Source organism: Uloborus diversus, chromosome 4 (genome assembly GCF_026930045.1).
Source record: "Uloborus diversus isolate 005 chromosome 4, Udiv.v.3.1, whole genome shotgun sequence".
NCBI classification, from domain to species: domain Eukaryota; kingdom Metazoa; phylum Arthropoda; class Arachnida; order Araneae; family Uloboridae; genus Uloborus; species Uloborus diversus.
This window is the reverse complement of record NC_072734.1, coordinates 62,642,112-62,669,710: the sequence shown is the minus strand read 5'-3', so window position 1 is coordinate 62,669,710 and position 27,599 is coordinate 62,642,112. Positions and strand designations below refer to the sequence as shown.

General features: G+C 32.3%; 2 protein-coding genes across 4 annotated transcripts in view; one reads left to right on the top strand and one right to left on the bottom strand.

Annotated features, from left to right (window-relative positions):
- On the bottom strand, window positions 1-18,608 carry LOC129220006 (general transcription factor IIE subunit 2-like). Of its 3 annotated transcripts, none has more exons than XM_054854332.1 (8): window positions 18,525-18,608; window positions 12,785-12,956; window positions 11,404-11,480; window positions 7,758-7,865; window positions 5,988-6,173; window positions 2,817-2,913; window positions 2,001-2,116; window positions 1-208 (listed from the first exon to the last, which is right to left on the bottom strand). In XM_054854332.1, the coding sequence occupies exons 2-8, from the start codon at window positions 12,921-12,923 to the stop codon at window positions 104-106; spliced, it is 828 nt and encodes a 275-aa protein (XP_054710307.1). In that variant the 5' UTR covers window positions 12,924-12,956; window positions 18,525-18,608; the 3' UTR covers window positions 1-103. The 3 variants fall into 3 exon arrangements, with proteins under 3 accessions (XP_054710307.1, XP_054710308.1, XP_054710306.1); XM_054854333.1 differs by lacking the exon at window positions 18,525-18,608 and adding an exon at window positions 18,347-18,388; XM_054854331.1 differs by lacking the exon at window positions 18,525-18,608 and adding an exon at window positions 13,343-13,436.
- Window positions 18,609-18,930: 322 nt separating this feature from the next.
- The window catches only part of LOC129220600 (protein unc-79 homolog), a 144,637-nt gene continuing 135,968 nt past the window's right edge, over window positions 18,931-27,599 (top strand). The window contains exons 1-4 of the mRNA XM_054855029.1: window positions 18,931-19,039; window positions 19,127-19,174; window positions 19,538-19,658; window positions 25,774-25,934. Of these exons, the coding sequence (XP_054711004.1) occupies window positions 19,153-19,174; window positions 19,538-19,658; window positions 25,774-25,934 (304 nt within the window). The 5' untranslated portion in view covers window positions 18,931-19,039; window positions 19,127-19,152. The remainder of the gene's footprint in view (window positions 19,040-19,126; window positions 19,175-19,537; window positions 19,659-25,773; window positions 25,935-27,599) is intronic.

Genomic DNA, 27,599 nt, shown 5'->3' with positions numbered 1-27,599 from the left:
TAGAGGAAAGAAAAATAAATAATTTTATTTAGATATGATGAACTCTATGAATTTACATAATGAATATGAAATAGTGTTATACATATTACATCGTTCAAAAAAGCTAATTTTTGTCTGTGTAGTCCTGTAGAATATCACTCATGTGCTGGTTCAATTTCTTGAAATTCCTATTACGGTTGCTTGGCTTCTTTCGCTTTTGAACCGGTGTCTAGAAAAGTGTAAGAAATACAATTACAGGTTGATTTTCATACTTCATGAACAGTATTAATTAATAATACTATTTTTAAACAGCTAAATGAATGTTAGGGGACACAATATGGAGGAGGGATATTTTTAATCTCAATGTCGTATCAACAGCTGTATTTCTGGTAGTCAGATTTTGAGCAAACATTTTTGATGACACCTTCTGAGTTGCAAGAACAAAGGAAAGTTGTCAAAAATTAGTTTAACTTTATTGTACAAGTATTTTCTCACTTGAATTTCCCAGTTTAGAATTCAATTAATTTATAATTTTAATTGGTCTTGTTTCTTACATAACTTTATGCTTAGAATTTGACGCTATATGTTTCAAATATATAGTTGGTTTTAAGCAGATAAATGAACATAGTTTTGCTTTTAAACTAAAACGTTTTTTTAAGCTTCAATATTTTACGACTCATTACAGAAAATCAAGTAAATACTAAGTTTTCACAAAAACATCAGCACAAATTTTTATCACCTGCAGGTCAACAACTTAATATCCAGTACAACCAAAAATATTCGATGTTTATTTCCTTTCTTACAATTTTTAAAATCGTCTTATTCTTTATGAACCAGATGCTTCTTTGCTGGTTCTTTGTATTCTACTTGGGAAATTAAAAAAAATGTATATGCATGCTAAAAATTTAAGCTCACAAGTATATAATAAAGCAATGAGATCAATTAAAAGTTTTATTGCATAGGTTTAAAAAGTTTTAGTTTCATGGACCCCAGTCTAGCTCATCACCAGGATTTCATAACACAGTATAATTACGAGCTACACACACAAGATAATGAGAATTTAGTTAGAGTTATCATAAGCAGCTCGTACGGGGAGGGGGGGGGGGGAATGCCCCCACACTTCCAAAAGTAAAGGAACCTTGTTCCTTCACTTTTCAGAATTAAAAATTAATGATTGATTGAAAAATGAATTTTTATAGGATGGATTGATTTATTTTACGAAAGTAGAAACTAAAAATTCCAAATAAATGAACTTTCAACTTATTTCATAAGAATTGAACTTTAAAATGGAAGGGGGAAGTCTGCGGTGGCCACTGATCACAATTTTGGAAGCCATATTCCACATCTTTAGAAGTTATTAAATCAGTAATATTAAAAGCCAATAATGTAACAAAAATTAAAAAAAAAAAAATCAGTTTCAGGGACCACGCCCCCTAACCCTTACGCTACTTTTTACCTCCCACTTTTTTGGTGCACCTGCAGCCTATGAGGGTTATTAATATGCTAGTATTCTTGGCAGTGTAATAAACATAATTATTAACAGTGCTTAAAGACAACCTTATATAACTACCAAATTTTATGTATTTTAGATCTTTTTTATGCTTTCACGTGCCAGTTTTGTATACTTGGCTTTCTCTTTGGGATTGGGAAATTCAATTACTTCCACTTCTGTAAAACTTATTTATTTTTGTTTACAATGAGATTCTGCTACTACTAGGACATCAATAATGTTTGTTTCCCATTATAATTAATTTCAATACTTATGTTTCATCTTATTCCCAGCAGCAGAAATTTTTCAGCTATCTGTGACACAGATTGAAAAATCCGAAAATAAATAGTAAGATAAGTTGACATTAAGTCAATCATAAAATCAATAAAATTATAAGTTTTTCAAATCCAATCAAAAATTTTGGGGTGCAGTGCATCCTGTGGCACCCCTGTAAATCCGCCTATGGTTCCATACAAGTGAAGCTCTGATCATTCAATAAAAGAAACTAATAAAGGTATCTGAGGACACTCACCACTTTCTTCACTCCAATGTCTTGCATAGACGTGATTCCCTGCTTCTGGAGGTATTCTTCAATCTTCTCATCGTCCAAGCCATCCACAGCAACACTTCGCCATAATTTCTGAAATTCTGAAAGAATGAAACGGTCATCTCTGACACATTAAAGATAATCCATTGTAGTTTTGTCTTCACAACAGAGTTTGAAAATGTACAATAAATTTCGAGTTTCGGTCCATGCACAATAAATAGAAAGAAATGGAACGAAAAAGCATTATAATTTGAAACATAGTCAGGATTGCATTGGAAACTGAGCGGAAATGGTTTTGGAGCTTTAATGCAGGTGTAACTAATTTTTTATCTTTTTTTTTCTAGAAAAAAAAAAAGCAGTTCTAGTAAAGTTTGTTAGTACTGAGCAAAAATTCTTTCAATCTGCTGTCCAAAACTCTGTCTTTCCCATTATTAACAATGATTTTACTTGATGGCAATTCAAAATGAAAAGAATCAGTCCTGATTCTTTAAGACAAAAAGCTTTCCTCCTTCATTTCATCTCAGCAAAAATTAGCATTCTTGAAATACCTGCATGTAGTGTAGTGCAATTAAAAATGAAAACTTAACACTAGCTTGTTATTTTGCCTTCTCTATATAAACACTAGTTTTTTAAATCAGTTAGAGTAAAATGATTTTAATAAAAAATTTTGATGAACACGATTGCAAAACCAAAACATATGAGTTTGCCTCTTTAACTTTTTTGTCATTGAATAGTGTATTTCTAAATTAGATTTTTTGATGAACGTTGATGCTATTTTTAAATTTAGCAGGTGATACTTACCTTCATCAACACTGAAGAGAAGAGCCCTATCATTATAAAACAAAATTTTCTTCTTGCTAATCGGCTGGACAATTTGTATGATGTTATCACCTAAAACCTGTTAATAAAATTTTGTTTTAATAAGTTTGCATGAGAAAAACTCAGAGAAATGTTATTTAAACAAGAAACAATCAGGCTCACACCGAGTCTCATTGGCGCTGTCGTGCAAATGTCTTTTGAGCGTCGTTATGCAATGGCGTTCAGGGAAAATGTAGTTAACACATGGAGTGAGGTTTTGTAGACAAACATAATTTGGGGGAAAGAAATTCCGAGGTGTTCTCTCCCAAAAATTTTTCAAAATTTTAGTTCTAAAAATGCAGTTTTAGACGGTCTTCAGAGATGTAAGGAGAAGAAAAGTTCCTAGAACCTCTTCAATATTTTTTGAAATTGATGTCAAAAACGCAATTATAGACCACATTTTGCCTTTTGGAAAAGTAATAAGGTTCAGAGGTTGATTTTGATCGATTTAGCTCCCATTCCCTGTTTTGGAATAAAAGTCCTAAAATTGAAGTTTTTAGACGTTCATAATGGTATCATTAGAGAGAAAGGCTCAGACGTTCTCCCTTTACAGTTAATTTTTTTTTTTGTTTTAAAAACTAAATTTTCTTCCTTTTTTGGTGATGTGAGAGGAAGCCCCCACCTCGAAAAATTTTCGAATTTGAAACCTTGAAAACTCTACTGTAGACTTTTTTTGGCAAATGTTTCGAAATTGAAGTTCCAGAAAAGCAATTTTGGACCATCTTCAATGATATTAAGCACAAGGCGTTTGATGGCTTTCCTCAAATTGGGGATAGTTAGTATAGGTGTGAGGCATCCTGGACTAGTCATTTTTAAGATTTTCTTATTCACACACGGATTAAGAAGGGTTAAAAATTGGATTGAAATAAAGACAAATACATTGTCCAAAGCTCTTTTATTATTTTACGCTCAAATTGTTAAAGAAAAGGTGGAGGGGAATAATTGAGTAATTATGGTCAAGTCATTACTTTTCAGAATTAAAACGTTTACCTAATTTATTTATTTTTTCAATGTATAAATATTACGCACAACTAAATAATATGCAAATGGATTTACCGTATCTTTTATGTATTATTACAAAAAACAGTCGATTTATCAAGAACAATAGTTAAAATCGCAAAGAGACTTATTGTACAAATTATAATACAACATATTCATCGCAAGAACCAAAATGGGGAGCAGCAAATTAGCTGCGCCTTGTATGCTCAGCCTTATGTACTATAGACATACCGCAACAGCATTCACGGTTCACATTAGGAAGAAAAATGCTAAAGTATGCATTAATCAGCATTATCTGTTTTAAGTGTAAAAGAAGCACTTCTGAATAGCATGTTTAGGCATTTTCCTTTTAGATTGCTTGTTGCAATGAGCAGTTTAATTTCACTGCCACCGTTAGATATAATGATACAATCAATTATATTTTTTTAAGTTGAAGATTGTTTTCCTTTATTTTGAGCATTATTGATCGGTAGAGCTCGGCGCCTTTTTGACTCTCGCGCCATTGTGCCCTGCATAATCCTGCACATAGGGACGATGCGGCCCTGGAAACAATAAATGCAATGATGCATGTAAATGAAAAACTACTGATACCTGCTAGATGAGAGACACATCACGGTAAATGCTTAGAATATTTTTGCCAAGTAATGTTTTCTGGACTGCCATTCAAAAACTTTTAGAAATATGTAAATGCTTATTGATGCAAATTCAATTTATTTTTGAGATGGTATGGCAGCATTTTTTGAAACTATACACACTATTTGTAAAAGTATATTACAGTCTGAATATTAATTTCAATGAGATATAAATAAATATTGACCAGTAAGTTGAAACTTTTTGTTTCATTACAAATTACCCATCAAGAACAAAATTTCTAGGGACCAGAAGGGAAAAGGGGAATTTTGGAAACTTTTTTTTTTTCAAATTACGCCCACCATCGTTCTTTCAAACATAAGGCGTCTTGCTGTCCAGTATAACAATGAAGTGGCTTCAAAGGGTGTTAGGGTCTGGAAGTCATCACAATTATGAATGTCATGAAGAGAGGAGCATCTATAAAGATGCTCCCCTGTCATTGGAGAAGTCCCCTCACAGAGCACACAGAGAGGTGAATCTGCCAGGTTGATTTTATATAAATGGGCCTGTAGATAGTCATGTCCAGTAATGGTTCGGAAAGAGGCAACTCCCAGGGCTCTGGGAAAGAGAGAAAGGCACGTACGCTGTTCATCATCCAGAAGGCAAGCCCAGGGCTTTCTGTCAGCTTTGTTCCTCAGGGCAGAGACTGTAGCATGTTGGATTTTGCTTGCGAGAAGTCGCTTAACGTTTCTAAGTGGAACCGGGTGAGAAGGTGGATGCAGGGACGCAGCCTCATTTTGGAAACTTGAGGACCTTACTGAAAGTCCTGAATTATGACTCAATAAATAATCAAAGTAAGTAAAGAACAAGCATTAAAAAAAAAAAAACATACAGCAAACAGTTATTTCAAAGTTACAGTGAAACCTCTGCATCAGAGCAAAAACAATCGATGTAAAGCAGCAAAATCATATTCTTTTACAACTTTGCTATGGACTGTAGAGCATCTTGGCACTTAAGTCCAAAAAAAAATTTTTTTTTTTTTTTTTTTTTTGGCAGTTTGCGTTTTACTTGCATTGATTACTTTTTATTCTTAGTGTTCTGTTCTAATAGATTGTATTTAAAAGCAAATTTACTAAGCAAGTTTTGAAAGTGTCCATTTTTTTCTGAAGCAGATAAACTTTAAGACCCAAATATAAATCCGTTATGCTTGATTTTCAAACTGTCATATAAATTCACATATAAAAATTGTCATATAAAAATAGATTAGCTTAACAAGTAAAGGAAAATACCATATCTTTAATAAGTGAAATACACCGCCAGCTCAGTCATTTCCAGCCGAGGACTGCAGTTTCGTGCAGTTTGTTTTGCACTCTTGGCTTCCTTAAGAGGTTTTCCATCTCCAGCTCAGTCACTTTCCTATGCCGGGCTGATGAGTGCTAATAAGCACGAAACTGCAGTCCTCGGCTGGAAATGACTGAGCTGGCGGTGTATTTCATGTATTTTTGCTTTAGCCCTGGCTGATGGGCGGTAATTTACTGAACATACCTTTAATGCTTTTTCAACATTTGGGATGGATTCTTGAACATCATCAAGAGTGATTCCTCCAAGACCTCGCTGATCGTGCTTATCCAATAGCCTGAGAAGACTCTTCCGGTCTTTGATGTTGAGTGGTGGCTTAAACAGGTATTTGCCATCGGCATTGATCTGAACTTTTGGATTGTTTGCCAGAGCCTAATTCATGGAAAAAAAAGGCATTTTTTCAATGAGAAGACAAAAAAAAAAAATATTTTCACTATACTTTTTAAAGAACATTTGAGGCAGTGAGAAGCAAAGAGATAAAAGTGGACATTTTCAAGTTCTGAGTAAAATGCATTCAAAGTTGCAGTCCTAAGTAGGGTTTCATTGATTTTTTTCTTCTAAATCATACTGTATTGCAGCACCTACCAGGGCTACTAGTACAACTCTTGCGTCAAGACAGAGGAGAGGTTCCCCTAACCATTTGTACTGGTTATCTCCAAATTTTTAATTCTGGCACTTACATCCCTTTGCTTCTCACTGCTTCATGTTTATTTAAATAAAGTAGAAAATAACTTTTATTCACAAAACAAAGACTTTGATACTTCTTTAAGAACAAATTATGCTAACATAATTGCAAAGCTTATAAAATGATGTAGTATGCATTCAAAAAAGAAGGAAGATTTTGATATTTTTTTTTTTTTAATGTGACATAAGTACTGTCTGTCTATGTTAGCAGTGAAAATTCGCAATCAACCAGCTAAGATGATTTTATCTGAATGATTATAGTAAGAGAGAAAGAAAAATAGCGAGAGGATTTTCATGTACAGTCATTCTGACCTTATTTATTTAGTTGAAAACGAGTGGAAACAAAAAAAGTTTCTACTGAAGCAGCAAAAAAATAAAATTTTTCACTTCACTTGAAGTTATGAAACGAATAAGGTAAACTGACAATTATGTAGTAAAAAAAAAAAAATCTTACAATTCTCGTAGTGAGTAGTGTTTGTAGACAAATATACACCAGTCGCAAACACTTCATGACACATTTAATTGATTTTGATGTGACTCAAAATCAATTAAATTTAAAATCAATTAATGACTTTAAATTATCGACTGTGAAAAAAATGTCAATTTTCTGAAAACTGTGTCTAAATAATTAAGAGGGAAATGTACATCTATAATGTAACAGCTAGCCCTATTAACTAATAGATGTGTCCGTTTTTGCCTATAAACAGGATATTTGCCTTTCCATCTCATCGGTGAAAGAACAGTATTTAAAATATTTCCCATTTTTTCTTCAATGAAAGAATTATTAGCACAATTTTGAATGCACAATGAAAAAAAATGTCAAAACTGCACTAAAACACATAAAATAAATGTTTGTTTTATATGTTTTTTTTTTACATAATTTTAATGTTAATTAATATTGGAGCTTAATAGAAGTATATGTAATGTGACAAATAAGTGAATCTGTGAAAATCATGTTTTAAGCATTTGGATTGCTTGTTTCACAATCAGAATTTTTTAAATATGAGGCAGGGAAAAGCAAAACGATGTGAGTAGACTTTATAAAGTTTTGAGAAAACTGTGTTTAAAGTTCAGATCTTAGGTAGGCTTTCATTCAATTTTTTTGTCTAAATCATACTGCATACCAGTACCTACCAGTGCTACGAGTATCATCTCTTACCCCAACACAGAGGTGAGGTTCTTGTAGTGTATGCACTGGTTATCTTCAATTTTTTAACTTTGGCACTTACATCCCTTTCATATTAAGAATAAATAATTTTATCTATTACCAACCTCATTAATAAGCCACGCTCGCTGCCTTGTGCCAACATCAAGTTGGTTTGTTTCATCCAAGATTTCTTCCAAAGTCAAAGGATAAGTATCTCCATTTAAATGTCTTTGCTGTGGAAGATAAAGTACCAATTATTAGGAAAAACAAGAAAGGAATAAATAATTATAAAGAACCTCTCTGGAAAATAATTTAAGAGCATTATTATCCACCAAGGAGGGGGTGAGGAATCCATATATGATGTTGATTAAAATATTTATTTTAAAAGATTTTTATTTTTTATGATACAAGACATGAGGTTTCAAAATTCTAACACACATTATTTAAAGCTATTCATAAATAAGGAATTTAATGCCTAATTACTTTGAATTTAATGGTTACAAGTAGATTGCTACTTATTGAGTAATTGAAAAAATCTAAAGTAAAGAGCTTAAAGTAAAGAGATTAATTTTGCAAAGAAACTAAACTGAAATTTAATGATGAGTTTAAATTTCTATTTTTAGATTCTAGTACAGAAACACATTCGAAAATGAAAAAAGTGCATTTATGTAATGAATAACTCATGATGATCAGCATATGAGAAACTAAAAGGATTTTGCATTTTTGCTTATTAAAACCACATCTAAAACTGAACAGATAGAAATGCTCATTTTTTTAAAAAATAGGGGGGGGGGAGGTTCTTACATGAAATTGCAATATTAGATGAATCACCACCTTTACTGTCACAAACAATAGTAGAGCTATTATTTTAAAGCTAGAACTCTTATCATTTCAAGTTGGAAAAACTATTAAGTCAAATTAGGTAAAGCTAATACTTAAACTAAGTTTGATTTTTACAATTTTGAACTAAGCAAATACAGAAAAATTCAAAGCTGGTGTAAATAAAAATTAGAATCAGTATATAAGTTCTAAAGAAAACATTTAATTATAAGTACACACACAGAGTCGGAGAATAGCATTTTATAAATGTAGCAGTAGTTTCTCACATACAATTCTTCTCACAGAAAAAATGCAAAAGACAAAATTGGTAAAATTAAGAAAGCATTATCAGTAAAGCAGTTCTTGTTTGTATCTAATGTTTATGTTCATGGGAAGGAAAAAAGAACTCAAGTTAACATTTTTTGAATCATTAAAGATTATAGAATTTTTTCAAAAATTCAAGAAAAGTTGGACATTTTAACAAATCCTCATGTAATGGGCTGGCCTTTCTATGCTACAGCCCAAAATGGCTGACATAGGTACATTATATAGCGAGAACCTTATTATGTATGAACAGTGGTTTTCTAACCTTTATTCTCTTCCCCCTCCTTTTCATAAAGAAGTTATTTTTCCCCCCACCCGCCCTCTGAATTTTTTTAAGAATTTAATTTTAGGAATGCTACTCTGAATTTACAATTTATTTGATAGGATAGAAAAATAATACCATATGTATATTTTATGTAAAATAGTTTTCCGCACCAAATTATATCTATTTATTGTATGGTATTATTAGGAGAGAGACTAGGGATACTTTATCCCTGCTTTAGTTTTCATTTTTTTTTCTCTGCTGCAAATTATCAGTTTCTTTTTTATTATTATTTTTTTTTTTAATGTGAGCAAAGGTATTTTTTCTTGTATCTGACAGAATTTTTTAAATTTGAAATTAAACAGAGAGTTTTAGTAAAATATTTTTTTTTCAATAATTTCATAAAAGTATACATGATCCTTTCATGGGGGATACTTGATTCCACTGAGAAAATACATAGTTTTTTCATTAGCTCAGCAATTAATTTATGGATTTTATTTTTCTACATAATGTTTTTAGAAAATATCACATTTTTTCTAATTTTTTATTTTAGATTATAATAATATGAACATAAAACAACTTTGTTTTAAACTCCAATAGGACATTTGTAAAAAAAAAAAAAAATTAACACAAATTTAAGGAACTTATGATACTTTTGATCAGTTACATATTCTCCAATACAGTTGTGAACAATATATTTTATAAATAAAACTAACATTTTTTTAAAAATAGCATAATGAAGCTAAAATAACAACAAATAAAAAAATAGGATGACAAGCACAAAAATCAACTTATTCGCTTCTCGGCTTGCAATCATAAAATTAAAAGTTTTATCAATTGAATTAATTTTAAAAAAGAGGGAAGAAAATGTATGTATCAGTATGCTAATAAAACAGAAAAGAAAGATTAGCATATGTTTTCAAAAACTGAAAAGTCAAATGCAAACAATTTGTTTGTTGTAGTTCTTAAAGTTTTGCTCAACCCAACTTTATGTGTGCAACTTAACGCATTCATTCTCATTTACTACTTTTGTCAATTTTTCAGGAAAAATAGATTGATTAAGCATATTACCTTTTCGCTTTAGAAAACTTATTGCTAACTCTAGAAATTCAACTTTGCATTCTATCCGCTAACGGGTCTACATAACGGGCAACTCACTTTTTTGTTGTAAACATAACTAGCTAAATCATTTTTCATTCAAACAAGGATTTGACATCTATCTCAATTTGTTCAAGTTCATTTTGCTGATCAGAATGTAATTCATCAGTAGAGTTAGTTTATGTTCAGATGTTTGAGGTGATATATGGGTTACAAAGTGCGAACTGATATTTTAATTGTTAAGCATATTTACTGCAGTGATTGTTTAAATCTATCACTCATATTATGATAGTTTTTTTTTATGTTAACATGATTTTGAATGTTTAAAGTTAATGTCAACTAAGTAAACAACATTTATGTTGTTTTCATTGTGTTTACCTCGTAATATGAATACTTGATCCCTGGGATCATGGGATCAAGTATCCCTAATATGCAATTTTTACAAATATACTTGTTCTATTATTAACAATCAGTGGCAATTTACTAAAAATATGTCTCAATTATTAAAGACTGTCTGTACTTTAACATTACACTTCAATATTTTTTTAAGTTGTATATAATGGATAATGTAAACATCAGAATGCTTTCCTAAAAAAAATTTCCCTTGACACATTCAATCATTTCTTGAGCTAAAACAAAATGGCTGGAAAAACTAAGTGTTGCCAGTTTATAAGTAAAAGTATAACTTTAATATAATTGTCAGGTTCAAATATCTACTGAATTATTTTGGTACATTTTTGGCTCGGGATCAAGTATCCCCAGTCTCCCCTATATTATAATATGAATATTGATAGTAAATTTGACAACTCATGCGAAATTGCTAAAAAGTAAAGCTTTAAAATACCACATTAAGTGCATTAATACAGTATTAATACAATGGGGGCTTACTTTTGAGTATGAATTTTCTTAAATCGTGGCGTTATTGAAAAAAAAAATTGATGTTCTTAGACTGGGCACTCAAATCAGAAGGCTGTAGTGATGATGCATTGCTACTTCTTATTTTTTGATAAAATCCGATTTTCTTTTCCTTTTCTGTTTGTGTATTAAAAATGGTATGTTGTTAACACCTGCGTCGCCCTTTAAGATTGTACTATGCATCCCTAGGGCCCACAAATTGGAGATCTACCTCATAAGCTAGCAGAAATAAAATAGCTTCAAGACATATTTAATTTCAGACATTGTAGCTTTTAATATTTTTTTTCATTAAACAACCAAACTAATGAAATTGAATAACAATTAATTTTAAAGAAAAAATTATGAGTGCTTACTTTCATATGCTTGACAATTTTGGCCAAAATACCAAAGTTATACTGTGAACTTCCACCATAAGTCTTGTAATTGAAGTCTGAAGAGAAAATAATTGTTTGTAAATGACAGCTGACTAAGTTACAAGCCAAAAACATTCAAAAATTAAATTGCATGTAATAACAGACAGAACACGTTACATACTAAGTAGCTATATACTAATATTTAAAAGATATTATTCATATAACTGAGAAGCTCCTTTCTCTCCCCCCCCCTTAAATACCTCCTTTTTCTTAACAATTTATGAAGAATATTTTGATCTTTTTAAGCTATCCAAACGTTCCCTAAAATACATTTGAACAAAAAAAGCTAGCTTAGTTTCATTATTGCTGCAAAAAATAAATTTTAAATCAAAATCATACAGTTTAATAATTTAAAGAACTGAATCAAATTCCCTCTGTATATTAAAGCAATTTAGTCTGAAAATATAATTCATATTCAAGTGCACACGGCACACAAAAAACTAAATTGTTTTGTCGGGGCAACTTTTCAATTTGCCAAATAAAACTCTGAATTTTACTAAATGATAAAACTTAAGCATACCATCACTGCATATTGTTTTAAAAATTGCAATGCTGTCTCTAAATTAGCTTCTTGGAGGTCAGCGATCTCCCATCAGGGCATCGATGTTCATATTATCAAAGTTCTCTTACTAACCTAGTAGTCTTCTTTTGAACCCTTTTCAGCTGATACCTTTCATTAGATAAAGAGACAGAACTAAACAGTATGCTTTATACAAAGAAAGTTCTGCTTTCATCCAAGGACTACAATTCAATTTGTTAAGTGGAGGAAAGGCTCTGTTCCAAGTGCTAGGTTTGGAATTAATTACAATGTTTGGAAGGACGAAAAAACAACTATATTGCTTATTTAGAGCTTTTCACGTAAATTTGCACTATAATTTATCTTAATTTATAACACAGTCACACTGTATAAATTTACCTCTGATCTGCTATGGTTTTTACACATTTTTTTTTTTTTTTTGAACTATTGAATTGCTCATTTTTGAAAAAGATTTTGGAATTTTTCAACAATCGCAATCTTATGTCTCGAGTAACTTCAAGGAGGGGGTAAGAGAAGTCTTGACACAAAACTCCACCTTCTTTTACTGAATTTTAGCCCATAACTATTTTCCATACATTTACTTTATATCAGGACATTCATCTAAATTTTTGAAACTAAGTTAAAAGTTTAGGAACAATGACACCAATAATGACTGATTGTAGTAAAAGTAAAACTTTGAGAAAGATTTGAGAACTTGTGACTCCTCCAGCAATAATTTTCAATTTTGCCAGGTAAAAAAATATCACCGAACAAATAATGTAGTAATTGTTTAACCATTTTAACCTTTAGGTTGCTTGGATTGAGATGAAGATTTAGGCTTCTTTTTTGGTGGCTCAGTCGCTTCCTTCTTTTTCTCAACAACAGGATTGGACAAAGCACGTTTCTTGAAAGCTTCACGCTCTCTCAATAAGGCAGGATCCATATTGATCTTGTAATCAGTTAAACCACAATACTGCTATAAAAATATTAACAAACATAAAATGCAAAATTAAAAAAATCATAGAAAAGAGAAACTTTTACAACAGACTAACTGATCAACAACTGTTCCATAATTAAAAAAAATAAATTCAACTTTTTTATTAGTTACTAAAGCTGGTTAAAAAACAACACGATACTTTCAAGAGGATGAAAGCGAGAGCAGAAAGAATAAAATTTGAAACTACCGTTGATTAACATACAATATATCAGACAGCCCGGTTATCATATCCAGAGAATGAAGTTTCGTTCTTATTAAAACTCATCAGTCTGGAATAGTGAATAACCGAGCTGGAGGCAGATGTCATTGATCTCATTGAAGCTGAGAATGCCAACAAACTGGTAGATAAAGTAAATTTATCTCACCAGCAAGTGTTCTACAGCATGGTGGGGTTCGACTCGTGAATCGAAGGTTAAGTCCGTCCTTTTACAAAGAACACATATACAAACATAAAATAGCAATGTTAGATTTTTTTTTAATCCGCCTCAGAGCAGAAAGAGTCAGTTATTTCCATATCAAAATACAATTTTGGAACATCAATTTAAAAAAATAGCGCAATGTTTAAAATTATTCATCCGTGGCATAAAGTTATGCTAAAGTTTTTAGACATTCGAAAGTTATTTCTGCTTTAAAAAAGAGATGTGCACTATTTTTTATTTTCCATTACTTGTTTTTCCTTCTTAACAACTATATTCGATTTCAGCAAGATAGGACTCATTAGCACATTAATTTTAGTACCAGCTATTTGATTTGAATCACAGTTTTATGGAATCAAGATTGACTTTTGTTCGGAGGGTTTCACATTAACTGTGATTTAAATTTCAATCATCTCTTTAAACTTCTCCGCATAGTCTATTTTAAATTCTTTTTATACTTTTCTCCTCCTCACACCACTAAGGGGCAATTCCACAATAAGGTCAACCAGATGATCAAATTTTCAAAATTAAAACTTCTAAACAAATAAGGTATCATTTTAAAGGTAAAGAGTTGTATATTTTGAAATGCCTGTCTAAAATTTGGTGGCTTCAGTTAAAAATAAGTTACAGGAGGTTAAACTAAGGTCAACATCTTGAGTATTTTCAAAACATATTTGGCGACTCTCAAAGAAATTCTGTTTTTTCCGAAACATACCTACTAATATTATGAATTGTGATGAATAACAATTTAAAGATACAATGTGTTGCCGGTGATGGTGCAAAAATGTGTCAAAAATAATTCATTTTGATTTGTAAAAGAATTCTTCTGGAGTACATTAAGTGTTTTACGTCCAACACCAAAATGTGCAATTAATTATGCTGAGCCAATAATTTTAAAGCAACATACATGTATTTTTGGGTACAAAGTAAGAATTTCAATCTCATTGATGTAACCTATTTTCATTTTGTAACAAATGAATATTTTTTATTAAAATGTAGGTGAAGAAATTTTTTTTTTATGTCTAACACTATTTACGTCCCAACACTGTTAGATTCCTTTAAACAGCATATGTTTTCAGTTGGTTTTCTCCTTTTTTGCCTTTTATTGCAAAGATAAAGTGAAACATGAGTAAAAAACAACTTAGTGCATTTAGTGTATATACAGTACACATACCTGTACATATAGGGTTGGTTGGGTAAGTAGGACGGACCCCTTTTGGGAACATTTTTGTTTTTGAAAACTTATACAAAAGTTTCGAAACAAAAAAGATTATTGTCTTACTTTATCTTGGAGATCATTAATAAACAAAAGTCCATCATTTTCTAAAATAATGCTTTAATTATTCTTAAGGATTATATTTTAAAAAAAATCCAATGGGTGTCCCACTTACCCATAGTAAAGGATAAGTGGATCACCCCCTTTTAATTAAATTTAAATGAAGCATATCTAAAAAAAAGAATAAGGGATTCTTACATGATAAAGTATGTAAATATTTAGTGTGAATTAATTTTTCGCAAATGCATCCATTTATGTGAGATATTTCTTCTTCTTCATCAGCACAACAGCCTGGTGCAGGCCAAGGCTTTCTCCGTCTGCTTCCTCCATGCGGTACGACATGTTGCCAGGTTTCTCCACCTGTTCACTCCCAAAATTTTAAGGTCCTTCTCCTATCCAGCCACCTTGTTGCTGGTCTTCCCCTTCTCCTTGTACCCTCAATCTTCGAAAAAGTTAGCTTTTTAATCGGATCCAGATGTGCACGCCTAAATACGTGCCCCAGCCATCTGATTCTATTGGCTTTAATTACTCTTAAGATGTTGGGTTGTCTGTATTTACGGTATACTTCAAAGTTATATAAACTTCTCCAAGTGTCATTTTCTTTTACTGCTCCAAAAATTGCACGAAGGATCTTTCTTTCAAAAATGAGAAGTCTGTTTTCCTCTGTTTTATTAATTGCCCATATTTCACTACCATATAAAATGATTGGTCTTATGAGGGCTTTGAATAGGTTTATTTTTGTATTAATGGAAAGGAGCTTAGATTTTAATTGGCACTTTAAGCCAAAGTAGCATCTATTTGCCATCAAAATTCGATTTCCGATTTCAACTTTAAACTCATTTTTACTGGTAATAAGTGCACCCAAGTTTTTAAACTGGGTGACTCCTTCAAAAGTATAGTTTCCAATATTAAGCGGCTGCACATCATGTATTCTAGTGCTCGCAACCAAAAACTTAGTTTTTTCCTTGTTTACAGCCAAGCCCAACTCCTTGGCAGTGCTCTCAAGGGCAACAAATGCCTCGATCACATCCTGTTTTCTTCGCCCAATGATGTCGATATCGTCCGCGTATGCCAATATCTGTATAGTTCTCTGCAGGATTGTGCCTCTAGTGTTGATACCCGAGTCTCGTATAACCTTTTCAAGGGCTAAATTGAAAAAAATGCAAGACAGAGAGTCTCCTTGTCTGAGGCCTCTCTCTGTATAGAAGACCTCCGATACTTCTGACATGGTCTTAATTCTGCATTTTATGCTTCGCAAAATCATTTTGACAAGATTCATAAGCTTAGGAAGGCTTCCGAATTCGTACAGCGCCTCGAACAATTTATTCCTGTTGATACAATCATATGCTGCCTTGAAGTCAATGAACAGATGGTAGGTATTAATTCCATACTCCTTGGTCTTTTCCAGGATTTGTCTTATAGAGTAAATTTGGTCAATGGTAGACTTCCCTTCCAGGAAGCCACATTGATAGTTTCCTACAACTTTTGAAACATACGGAAGAAGTCTACGAAATAGGATGTTGGAAAAAATCCTAAAAGCCACATTTAGAAGTGTGATACCACGGTAGTTGCGACAGTCCAGCCTGTCTCCTTTTTTGTGGATGGTGAAAATTGAACCCTCTTCACATTCAATGGGCATCTGTTCCTGCTTCCACACATCACTAATGATCTTTAAAAGCTCATTGTTCAACTCCGGTGCATTGACAATAAATAGCTTGGCTTTAATGCCATCTGGGCCAGGGGCCCTGTTTCTATTAAGATTTTTTAAGGTATACTCCAATTCCCTTAAGGTAGGTACAGGCATATCTTGTGTGTGTCTAAGAGTACTAGGTACTTCAAAGGTAACAATTTCATCAACCAGGTTCTCATTACCAAACAGCACCTCTTTAAAATGCTCTCTCCATCTAATCATTGTTTCTGTGTTATTACTAGTCAATTCACCATTTCTCTTTCTGATAGTTGTAGTTCTAGAGTTATAATCTTTCCTAATATCATTAACCAATTGATAAAATTTTCGTGCTTCTCTCTGGGTCTTCATATTTTCTATATCTTTGTATTTGTTTTCCATAAAGATTCTTTTCTTTTCTTATGCATCATTTTTACTTCCCTTCTCAACTCATATAATTCAGCTGAATTTCTAGTAGAGTGCCTTCCAATCATAACCCTGTAAGCTTGGTTTTTTCTATTAGTCAGTTCTCCACTATGTGAGATATTTACTGTCTTTTAAATCTGTATCATGGAAAATTTTAAAACAAAAACAAAACAATTTCATTTGTGAAATTCATTGAAAGCCTTTTTAGGTATAAGTAGATTTTACTTTTACATATAAAGGTGAGTTTAATGAATGTAATACAGTTGATTAAGATCAATTTTAGCAAATTAGCCCAAACTACGTATGTGTTGAAAAAGAAATAGGAAGCACTAAATCACTGTGTCTATGTAAAGTTAGCTAAGGAAGAACCATTATCAATATTAGACCTACAATTGTTTTCTTTAACGTAAGTTTCAAATAACTAATCACCAGCTTAAGCAGTTTTTGTAGCTGTTCAATTCTTATTAAGTCATCATAGTTGTCTAATATTTCACTAATACAAATATTTCATCAGAACCGCTTTTGATTTTCAAATCTTCACTGTTATGGGGGAACCAATTATAGGAAAATTTTATGGGGTAAGTAGGACCCCTCCTCTAAAACAGTTATTGATAATGTTTTATTCAAAAATTCTGGTTGCAATATGCACTTTAAGTTAAACTGTACATGAAGCTTTAATGATCATTAAAAAATAATAATCAAAGCTAACCGGGAAACACTCCTTTGAAAAATGTTGCTTGAACTTTTCAAAAAATATTTTTCAGATTTATTTATTTTTTTTTTTTTTTGACTAAGTTCTCTGACCTAGAAAAAAATTCCACGAAACCCAAGTAAATGCAAAACCAATCACTGTGATGAACCATGACATGATCAATGTAATAAAATATAAAAAAAACCATATGCATATTTCAGTTTTAGGGGAGTGACTCACTTACCTCACTTTCCCCAACCAACCCTACTTCTGAATTTGCTTGGTAAATTTTGTTTCAGTATATCTAACCTGTAAATTACATATTTATAACTAATCATTGTTATGCATTTACATTTAAGAGCAATAGTTTACGTTCAATATGAACAATTTACGTCCGACACCGAAAATTTACGTTCAACACCAAGCTAAAAATATTTTAAAAATAATTTTATTCTTTATAATATCATTTGAAAACTGTGAAATACGCTTCAATCAAAAGTATACTTAAGAATTAAGCTGTTTTTAAAATTAAAATGAAAGCAAATTCAGACTTTTTAATCATTTTTAAGCGTTTCATCAATTTTACTATTTCTGTGTTTACGTCCGACACCAACTCTTTAAATTTTTTTAATTTATGCTTTAGGGACCTATTTCAAAAACTAACATGATTATTTATTCAGTGGGATGTAGTAAGTATCTTAAAATAATTCTTTTTAATCATTTTGGATCAGTTTATATTTGGTAAATGAGGGATATTTCGATAATTGGGAATCTGGCGATCTTTCTTCATTGGCGTCAACTTTTGACTCCAGCGCCTGCGCGAGAGTTATTTTTCTTTGCAAATCATTTTTCATTTCAATCCATCATTTTTGTTGCAAATTGGGACAATAATACCTAGGTTTCTATGTTTTCGTGAGAGTTGTCATGACTGTTTACTGCATCATTTCCTACCACACTAAGGAATTGCAAAAAAAAAAAAAAAAAAATAATCTTTTGATTTTCGGGGCACTTTAGTGGTTACAATTTTCTGTAAAGTATTGCACTTAAAATATCAAAATATTTCATTCATTACCTAATATTAATTGATGCTCTCCAAAAAAAATTCCAATGTTTACAAAACTACGTAATAACAACATGTTGCCAGCTTGTTGATTGTAATAAGTAGCCACTTCCACGACTACGTAAAAAAAAAAAAAAACCCGCAAATGTACCATTTTAGAAGATAATTTAGGAGAAATTTGTGGACAAATTTTACTTACGGAAGACACTCTACTTATTATTTATTTCTATGATGTTTCAAGAGAAGTTTTTTTAGTTTCGTTATTTGTAATCTGGCAATGCAATAGGTGCTCGTCCCATAAGGCCATGCGTGTTCTGGATGAGGAGAGGAGGAGCTGAGGAGCAGAGATCGAAGATGCGGCAGAGCAATCCTTATATTCTGTTGATATTTGACGTTGTTACTACTGCACTGCAGATAACAGCAGTTAGGAACTTAAATGCCTGAAATTCAAAAGAAGTTTGAACGTTTTAAGTATTCTTTTAAAAATATGTTTGGGAATGCTGGGAGTTTTAATGCAACAGATAAATGTAAACATTGAAAAATTTTTATCTTAATACGGAATCCACTCCAAAAATACCAGTTCATTATACTAATCCATTTCAACTTTTTTTCAGCTCACAGAACATAGAATATTTTGGCCATGGGTACTAGAGCAGCTGCATGTTAGTGTTTACAAAGCATTTCTGCTTTTACTTTTAAAATGTTCTTGAACTTAATTTTAGTATATTCATTATAAAAAAAGAAAGTTCATGTTGAACTTAAAACTAAACAAATATTTTTTTTAAATCTTGTTTGGTGACTTTAATGTAATTGTAAATATTGTTTCTGTTTTCTATTTACTTGAAACACAAAAATGTTTGGCAAATGGAAAAAGATCAATTGCTAATAGTAATTAGCATTAAAACAATATGTTACACAGTTCCACATTTTATACATTTATAAAAATATAAATTATAATTAACTAAATTTAACTGCTGGTCAATAATAAAATTTATCATCTTAGACAAATTGATTTTATGTTCTAGTTACTGCAAAAATCCACAACTTACAGCACTACAATGCCAGAATCAAGCATAATCTAGTTCCCTTGCCTTCTGGTGATGATGTAGCCAATACTTTAAAGTATTTTTCACAAACGCTCTTGAGGTTGGTACTGTTTCATTGATTTCTTTATCCAAATTTTCCTTTTACTAACCCCCGGAACGGATTATATAATTTCCACCAGATTGCATCTTCCACTTGTTGGACACTGAAATATTTTAGTTTAACTTGATCACAGAAACAATTTGTGCTCTGTCAAAAAAATTCTTTGGAATTAAGAAACTTTGACTAAATTCCCATGCATCAGTTGTATTTCAAAAGTAGTACTGCAGTTTGTACTCTGTTTACGGATTTTCAGGGTACCTCAAAAAAATCATCTTTAAGTAGAGCATGTCCTTAAACTAAATTTTTGAAAAAAATCAAATGAAAAACATTTTTGTTTATGCTTCATGCTTTGTACTCTTAATCTGTATAATTTTTAATGTTTTGGCATGGTTTCATACTGTTGCATTATATATATTTTTTTTATCACAATTTTAACTTTTCCCCTTCAGGTTACTGTTTTTTGTGAATAAATTCATATCAAACTGGTAAAAACTTTTTTCTCATGTCTTGTCTATACAGTGGCGGCTCGTGCCTTAATTTAGTGAGTGGGCCCGCAGTTACGTTTATGGGTCATTCTTCAAAAAGTAACTTTTCTGTCACACAGCTTTTACAGTAAAAACTTTAGGGAACAATTCATTTAACGATGATTTTTAATGTCATCAAAAATATATCTATTCAAACCTGACAAAAAATTTTTATTTTATTTTTTTTTTTTTTTTAGAAAATTTTTGGTTCACAACATGTGAATTCTCACTTTCCTGGCATGTCATACATTTTGTGTGACTGTTTTTGTTGCTTAATAACTTGTTTAATTAAAAGCAGTGATGTTCTCATCAATTTTCCTGAGGGTATACTCCCAGTAATCTATTAAGCACAATTTGTGTAACGTGAACATATACATTGTATGTCATAATATGAAAATTTATGATTTTTATTTTTTTTTATTTATGAGTAAAATAATTGGAACTTAGCTGAGCCATTGTTTATGGTTATTTCTAGAAGGTAACACTTTCTTGTAAGAATAGAAAAAAAAAGAAAACAAAAGGTTTCAAAATTGAAAAATATTTGCTTTCAAAAGTTACGTTTTCTGGAGAATGACCCTTATATGTTTACACAGATAAAATGATGAAAACAATGATTGGTAAACTAATGCTGAGGAACATAAAATGATACTTAAATCAGTTAATACAAACTTCAGATAGCCCTACAAAATTATACCACTTGATTTAATACTCCCAAACCTGTTTTTGTGCAGTGGATAAGAACCTCATAAAAGCATATTTTTTGTTTTAAAGATAACTTCGTTCATTTTAAAAAACATTTTGTCTGTTTCATTAATTATTTCGTCAATTGAGTCCCGAACTGATTGAAATTTTCATATATCGCGGGAAAAAAAAATCACACAAAAAAATTGTACAAAAAGAAAGACCGCACAAAAACAGGTTTGTGTGTACATAGATTATACAGGGTGTTCCGTTTTAACCAACAAGACCTTCTTTTTTGCAACCGTTTGTCCAAGATGCATACTTCTAATTGCAAAAATGTTCAAAATCAGGTGCAAGGTTAAGGAATTGAAAGTTTGAAGCAGAAATAAGAATGAGTCAAATGATACAAAATTCAATTTTTTATACGAGCCCTAGGTTCTCCAACTTATATTCAGGGAAGTCATCACCATTAAATTGTATTTCCAACACAAAAAGTTTGACATTAGTACGACCAATGTTCACCTAGATATGAAACGCAGCGTTTCGTGACTTACACCACTTCACACTCACTGTCAATAATACCTTTTGAGGGAAAATATAGCAGTTTAAAAAGGCTTAAAATTTTTGTGTGCAAAACTGGTTTTTCAAATTGATTAATGTTTTGTAGTGTTTTCGCGTATCACAGCATAAAATTTGCATTTGTTTTTGAATAGCATTAAAAAACATAAATACTTTGTTTTTTAACTTTGACACCCTATCATTCTTCTGAAAGGACGATAAGTTCCTATCTCATTTCTATCTGGTCCCTTAAAACTTTAAACTCGAATATCTCCTTGAGTTTTGGTCGCATAAATGTCAAATTGTTTCTGTTAGTAATATATTTCAATTGAGATTATTTCCCTAAATATAAGTTAGGAGACCTAGGGTCAGTATAAAAAGTTATTTTTAGTTTTTGACTCCTTTTTTTTGAGCAATCACGATTGCTTATTGCTTTCATTTGACTGTTTTTGGCATGCTATCATTTTTCCCATCGGCGCGGCGCCACTCTCTGCCAGCACCACCTGTCGCGTCGGCCGGCCTCACGATGCTGCTCCTCTAGCGAAAACCGTCTCCAGGTTGCATCCATATCCTACACACACACGCTCACACAAACACATACACACACATACACAAACACCACCATACACACACATACCCCTACACACATACACAAACACATACACACACGCATGCATACAGACACCTACACATACACACAAATACACACAACAGCCCACACATTCATGCCTGCACACAGACACAAACACTCATGCCTACACACATACACATACCCCCCCTCCCCCCCCCCACACACATACAAACACACACTCGTGATTGCAAAAAACATAATTTGAATTCAAGATGACAAAATTCAAATTTTTTTTTTTCGCTTTAAAGTTTTAGTATCTTAACTCTGCATCTGATTTTGAACATTTCTGCAATTGGAAGTATGCACCTTGAACAAACAGTTGCAAAAATGAAGGTCTTATTGGTTAAAACGGAACACCCTGCATAGTTTAAATGAAACACTCGGCTTCCCTTAAGCGATCGAATTGATAATAATATTAATGGGATTTAAAAACTTTCTGGTTATGTTTAGAGATATGCGGAGAGGGGGGGGGGCTAGATGTTTGAAATCTGTTGTGCGCCTTACTTTTTACTTTTTTAAAACTGAAACACAAAACGATATTTTTGTTAATAATGTATTTTATCAATTACAATTTTTTGGGTGGGCCGGGCCCACCCTGCCCATAGCGACGAGCTGCCCCTGTGTCTATATCATGTATAATGCTCTTAAGATTGTAAATTTCCTGATCTCCTTGTTAAAAAAGTTGTTTAGTGCTTTTGAAATAAAGGTTTGCTGTATAAAGCTTTTACTCACTGATGGAATCGCAAATCTTATGGCTAAAACTTTTTTTGTGAATTTAGCTAATAAAAATTAAACTCCAAAGTTATAAGCTCGAGAAAATACTTTAAAATTGTATGAACATTACAAATATTCTACCTAACAGTCTCTAAAAAGAACAAACTTTTTATTGCATTTTGAACTGCACTATTTAGCCCAGTTAATGTCACAAGATTCTTGGTGGTATTCTCAACAAACCTTGGTTTTCTTAAAACCCATAGAAAGGATCTTCTGTAAATTATCAATATTAATACAAATACAAATGGGATGACCAGCAACAGGCTCTAGGCCCAGTTAGGCTAGTCCTAGTCAGTTTATTAGTCCCCAAAGAAGATATATGGCCTTGTTAACCCCTTGAGGACCTGCGCATGGAAAACGAAGCGCAGCTACGGGACCGAACGTTCAGAAATGGAACGCCGCCATCGGCCCGAGCATTTACAGCAGTTAAGCCTAACTGAACAAAAATATTCATATAAAATCAGCATTTTAAAATAATGACTTGAAATTTTAAATTTGCTTAAACAATGTACTACTGATTACTAATTATTAATATAAAGACTATTACATTATTAAAAGGGAGTGAAATAAGTAGAATACTAAAACTTTAACTATGTGCACAAAGTTAAATAATATGTGCACAAAAACAAAGTTAGAGTTAGACATCGTGAGTGTGCAATCAAAGAAAAAGAAATGTAGCAAAAAAATATGTTCCTTATGTATTTTTAATTAAAACAACTTAGGTCAACGAATTTAAACTAGTTAAATTCCCACGCAACAAGTCTCAAAATTGCTTCATAATTCTCTCGAAAACATTCCCTTTCATTCACTTCGCTAACCATTTTTATTGCAATGTTCCAGTCTCCAAATAAAAAAGAGTAAATAAAGAAGAACAATATCAGAAAGGATTCAAAAATAATCATAAACTTCAGTGCCGCTTTAAATCCTTCCTGTACTCTCATCGAACGGGGAATCCCAAATGTCTGGAACACATACGCAAAAATATTTTAACCTTCCTCCCCTCCCCCATAATTTATTCAGCTAGATGTATATCTCTTTCAATTACTCGTAACAAAAAAAGAGAAGCAAAGATATAAACAAGAGCAATTGAGACCTCATAAATCGTATGCGCAGAGCAGTGATTCACTGTTGTTTACATAAAAAAAAATCCTATCCCATTGAGAGGTCCAAATAAGAAACTAAAGCGTGTACATGAAGGTCAAATACCATGTGACTCGAATATCATCAAAGTTATAGCCATTTAGCGCCATCTATTATCGTTTAAATATTCAATTCAATCGTTCCATTTCGAGAAAGCGTATATGTGACGCTGGGACGTCAGCGTCGATCAGAGCGCGTAGCGGATACGTGCCGCTAGGCTGATAAGAGAGGAATTGTTGTGTAGCGTCCGCGTGACACTGGGTGCGAACGGGTTAAAGCTATCTACACCCTTAATTATTACAGCCTCTTTTGGTAAGCTGATCTAAGTGCCAACAATCCTACTAAAGTAATGATCTTTCCTAATCTCCAAATTTGCCTGAGATTTGAATAGCTTAAAACAACGACATTTTGTCCTGCTTTCTGTGCAAAAATGTAACAGAGGCCCAGCAAGTTCATGTTATGTTACTCATAAATAAAAGAAATGCCTTGTTCATGGAATTTTTTTTTTTTAATATTTAGAAATTGAGGCCAATTTAATATCGAAGTTAATAATTTTGTTAATTGTGCAACAATCAGCTATTTTAATGATTAGTGGGAATATAATATTAAGCTTTCTTAATTAAAAGTACGTCACAATTAGTAGTTTCATAAGTATGTTAAAAAATATTATTTAGTAAATTTGAGGATATACTGGCAATTTATAATTTTGGTAGCATGCCTAATATTGATGTATTTCCTCTCCATCATTTATTTTCACCTTAGAAATAATGACATTTATAAGGTCAGTCGCAGAGGGTGAGAAATTTTCCATTAATATAGGCCTAATAGATACATTTTTCAGGGAAATTTTTTTTTTCTTCGTTGCTACAATCTGCACATGTTAAGCATATGAAACCATGTTCACTTCTTTTTTTACATTAATTTACATCCCTGAAATTCAAGTTCATGGAGGTGAGAAGTTAGAATAACCACACTTAGTTTTTAAAGCAAAATCTATCTTCTTGTCTTTCGACAAAAAACTCGCAACTTCAACTATGGCTAAAAATAAACAAGGGGGCTTCCCTTGTTTCATGGAAAATAAAATTGTGATGTCATTACTGCCACGTGTTGATGAGAAATGGCATTTTTCGTTTAGGTAACAGAGGTGAGAATTTATTGTGTGACATGACTCCTTGTCCTATTAAAACAAACTAAAACACAATATTAAAAAATTGAATATACTTAAACAATTAGTATTTGAGACACTTGTGAGAGGAATAATAAATAAATAAGTATATTTATTTATTTTATTATTTATATATTTTAATTAAACAAGCTATTAAGTAACATAAACAGTCATACCAGGTGTGTGACATGCCACAGAGGTGAGAATTCACATGTTGTGAACTAAAAATATACGAAAATAATAATTATTATTAAAGAATTGTTGGCAGGTTTAAACAGATGTATTTTTGATGAAATTAAATATTATTGTTAAATGAATTGCTCCTTAAAGGTTTTACTGTAAAAACCGTATGGAGAAAAGTTACACTTTTTGAAAAATGACCCATTAACACTTTCCATTTCGAAAAATTTAAACTACTGAATCATGTCCCCTCTGATTCTCCTTTGCTCCAGGCTGTACATATTAAGTCTTGCATTATAATCTAAATTTGTAAGTTCCCTTACTTATTAGAGCGAAGTAATACTGCAAATTGTTCCCTTATGTTTTCTTGAAGAATTTTTCGTATTTAAATTGATTGAACTATTTTGTGGCGTCCTCTATGGTTTTGATGATTTTTATTATTTATCTATGTTTTGATTTCAGTGTGCTGAAAGATGTGCCCAGTATCTCTCTGGACGTCCTGAGGTCTCCCGAGAAGGATGCCGCCCGGACATCCCTCTTCCCCTCTCTGGATTACAAAACCCTCCACCAGGCCCTTGTTGAGCTAGTTGACGCTGTGCCGCTGGTCCAGCATGGGGCTCATGGTAGGTTGAGCTAATGAGAGACTCTGTTGTTGTGCAAACCTACCTTGACAGCATTGAGAAGGCTATATTGGTCCTTAATGATCCAATAGAAACATACTGGTGGCTCTTCAGTTGTTTAATAACATCAACTGCAAATACAGAATGTATTCAAGGTGTATGATTAGGTGTGTATGCGAGGTGTGTAAGCCAAGGTATACGATTGATTTCAGATACTTATCCTTTTATAAATTCCTAAACCTCCACTCCCTAACATAATGGAAGATTGTCTTAAATTAAGTTTCTTTTTTGTGGGGAACTTCCATTTTTAAAAAAATACAGAGGAGTATACTGAACCCAATCCATTATTTTAATGTCATCAAAGGTGTCTCATAATTGCTTTTTTTTTTTTACTTTAATTTAAAAAACGTTTTGGAGGAGACCCCTCAAATATCATCTAATACCATCTAAGATTGTCTAAAGTAGAGTTTTTGGAACTTTGAAAAACTTCCTACACAAATTTTCAATCCCTGTTGTTAAGGATTATTTTATATAACCTTTTCATTAAGATGTGGTACGATTGCATTTTCAAGACTACAGTTCTGAAAAAATTCCGTAGAAGAGCCCCTTTTTCGTAACATAATTGAAGATTGCCTAAAACTACATTTTTGGAATTTCAGTAAAGTATACAGAGTGAGAGTTTGTGCATCTTGGCTCAAGGAAGGGGCAATCACACCTCCCTTGTATCCGTCCTCAAGCAGCATTAAAAATTAACTGCAATGGTGCCATTGCCGAGTAAATTTTAATGGCCCCTACACACATAAAAATGTGCTCTGCATGTCGCTTGATTGGGCTATTTGATCAAGAGATCAAGTCGCTATCACTATATTCTGTTCGGCTTGAGGAGGAACCAAAAGATGGCAACCAGTTGCCAGAAAGTTTGCTACTTTTGGTTATTTTCCCTGCAATAAAGAAAGTAAACCAATATTTAAGGTTTGCGTAGCATTAGTCACTATACTCTGCTCAGCAAAAGGATAGCCCCCCCCCCCCCAAAAAAAAAAATCAGGTTGCCAGCAAGATTTCCACTTTTGAGGATTTTCTCTGCATTAAAAAAGTGACCCAATGTGTGTGGTCTGGCTGGTGCTGACATTTTCTATACCAAATTGTGATTGACAGTGCCAGATAGCATTTTTTATTTACAAGGGTGCCCCAATGGGAGGCCGCTGAGACCTCCCAAAAATTCCTTGTTCAGCAAATTTTGTCTGGGGATGCGGCAAAGTTTAGAGTTCCATTCAGCAAATTGAGAATTTCTGTCTTCCCTCAATTTTTCCCCAAAATTATTGGAACTCTTTAACAGCCCTTGAACTGTTTCCCCCTTGAACTGAAAAACAGTACATTAGAAACAGAAAATGAATAGAATTTCATGAAAAAATGGGATGGTCATCCACTCAGCGTCTGTTCAGAAGGGTTGGGTGGCTGTTTCTAAGATTTTTTAACATTAAGTCTATGGGCTAAAAAATCTGTACTGCAAAAAATTGGCCGTTAAGAAAGGCGGCCGCTTAAAACAGGTGGCCACTCGAAGAGGTTTCACTGTACTTCTATTCGTAGAATACTTCTGTAGAAAGAACGAATCCCCTTCATGCATTTATCATCTTAAAAAGTTTTTGTTCTACCCACAACTGTGAACAA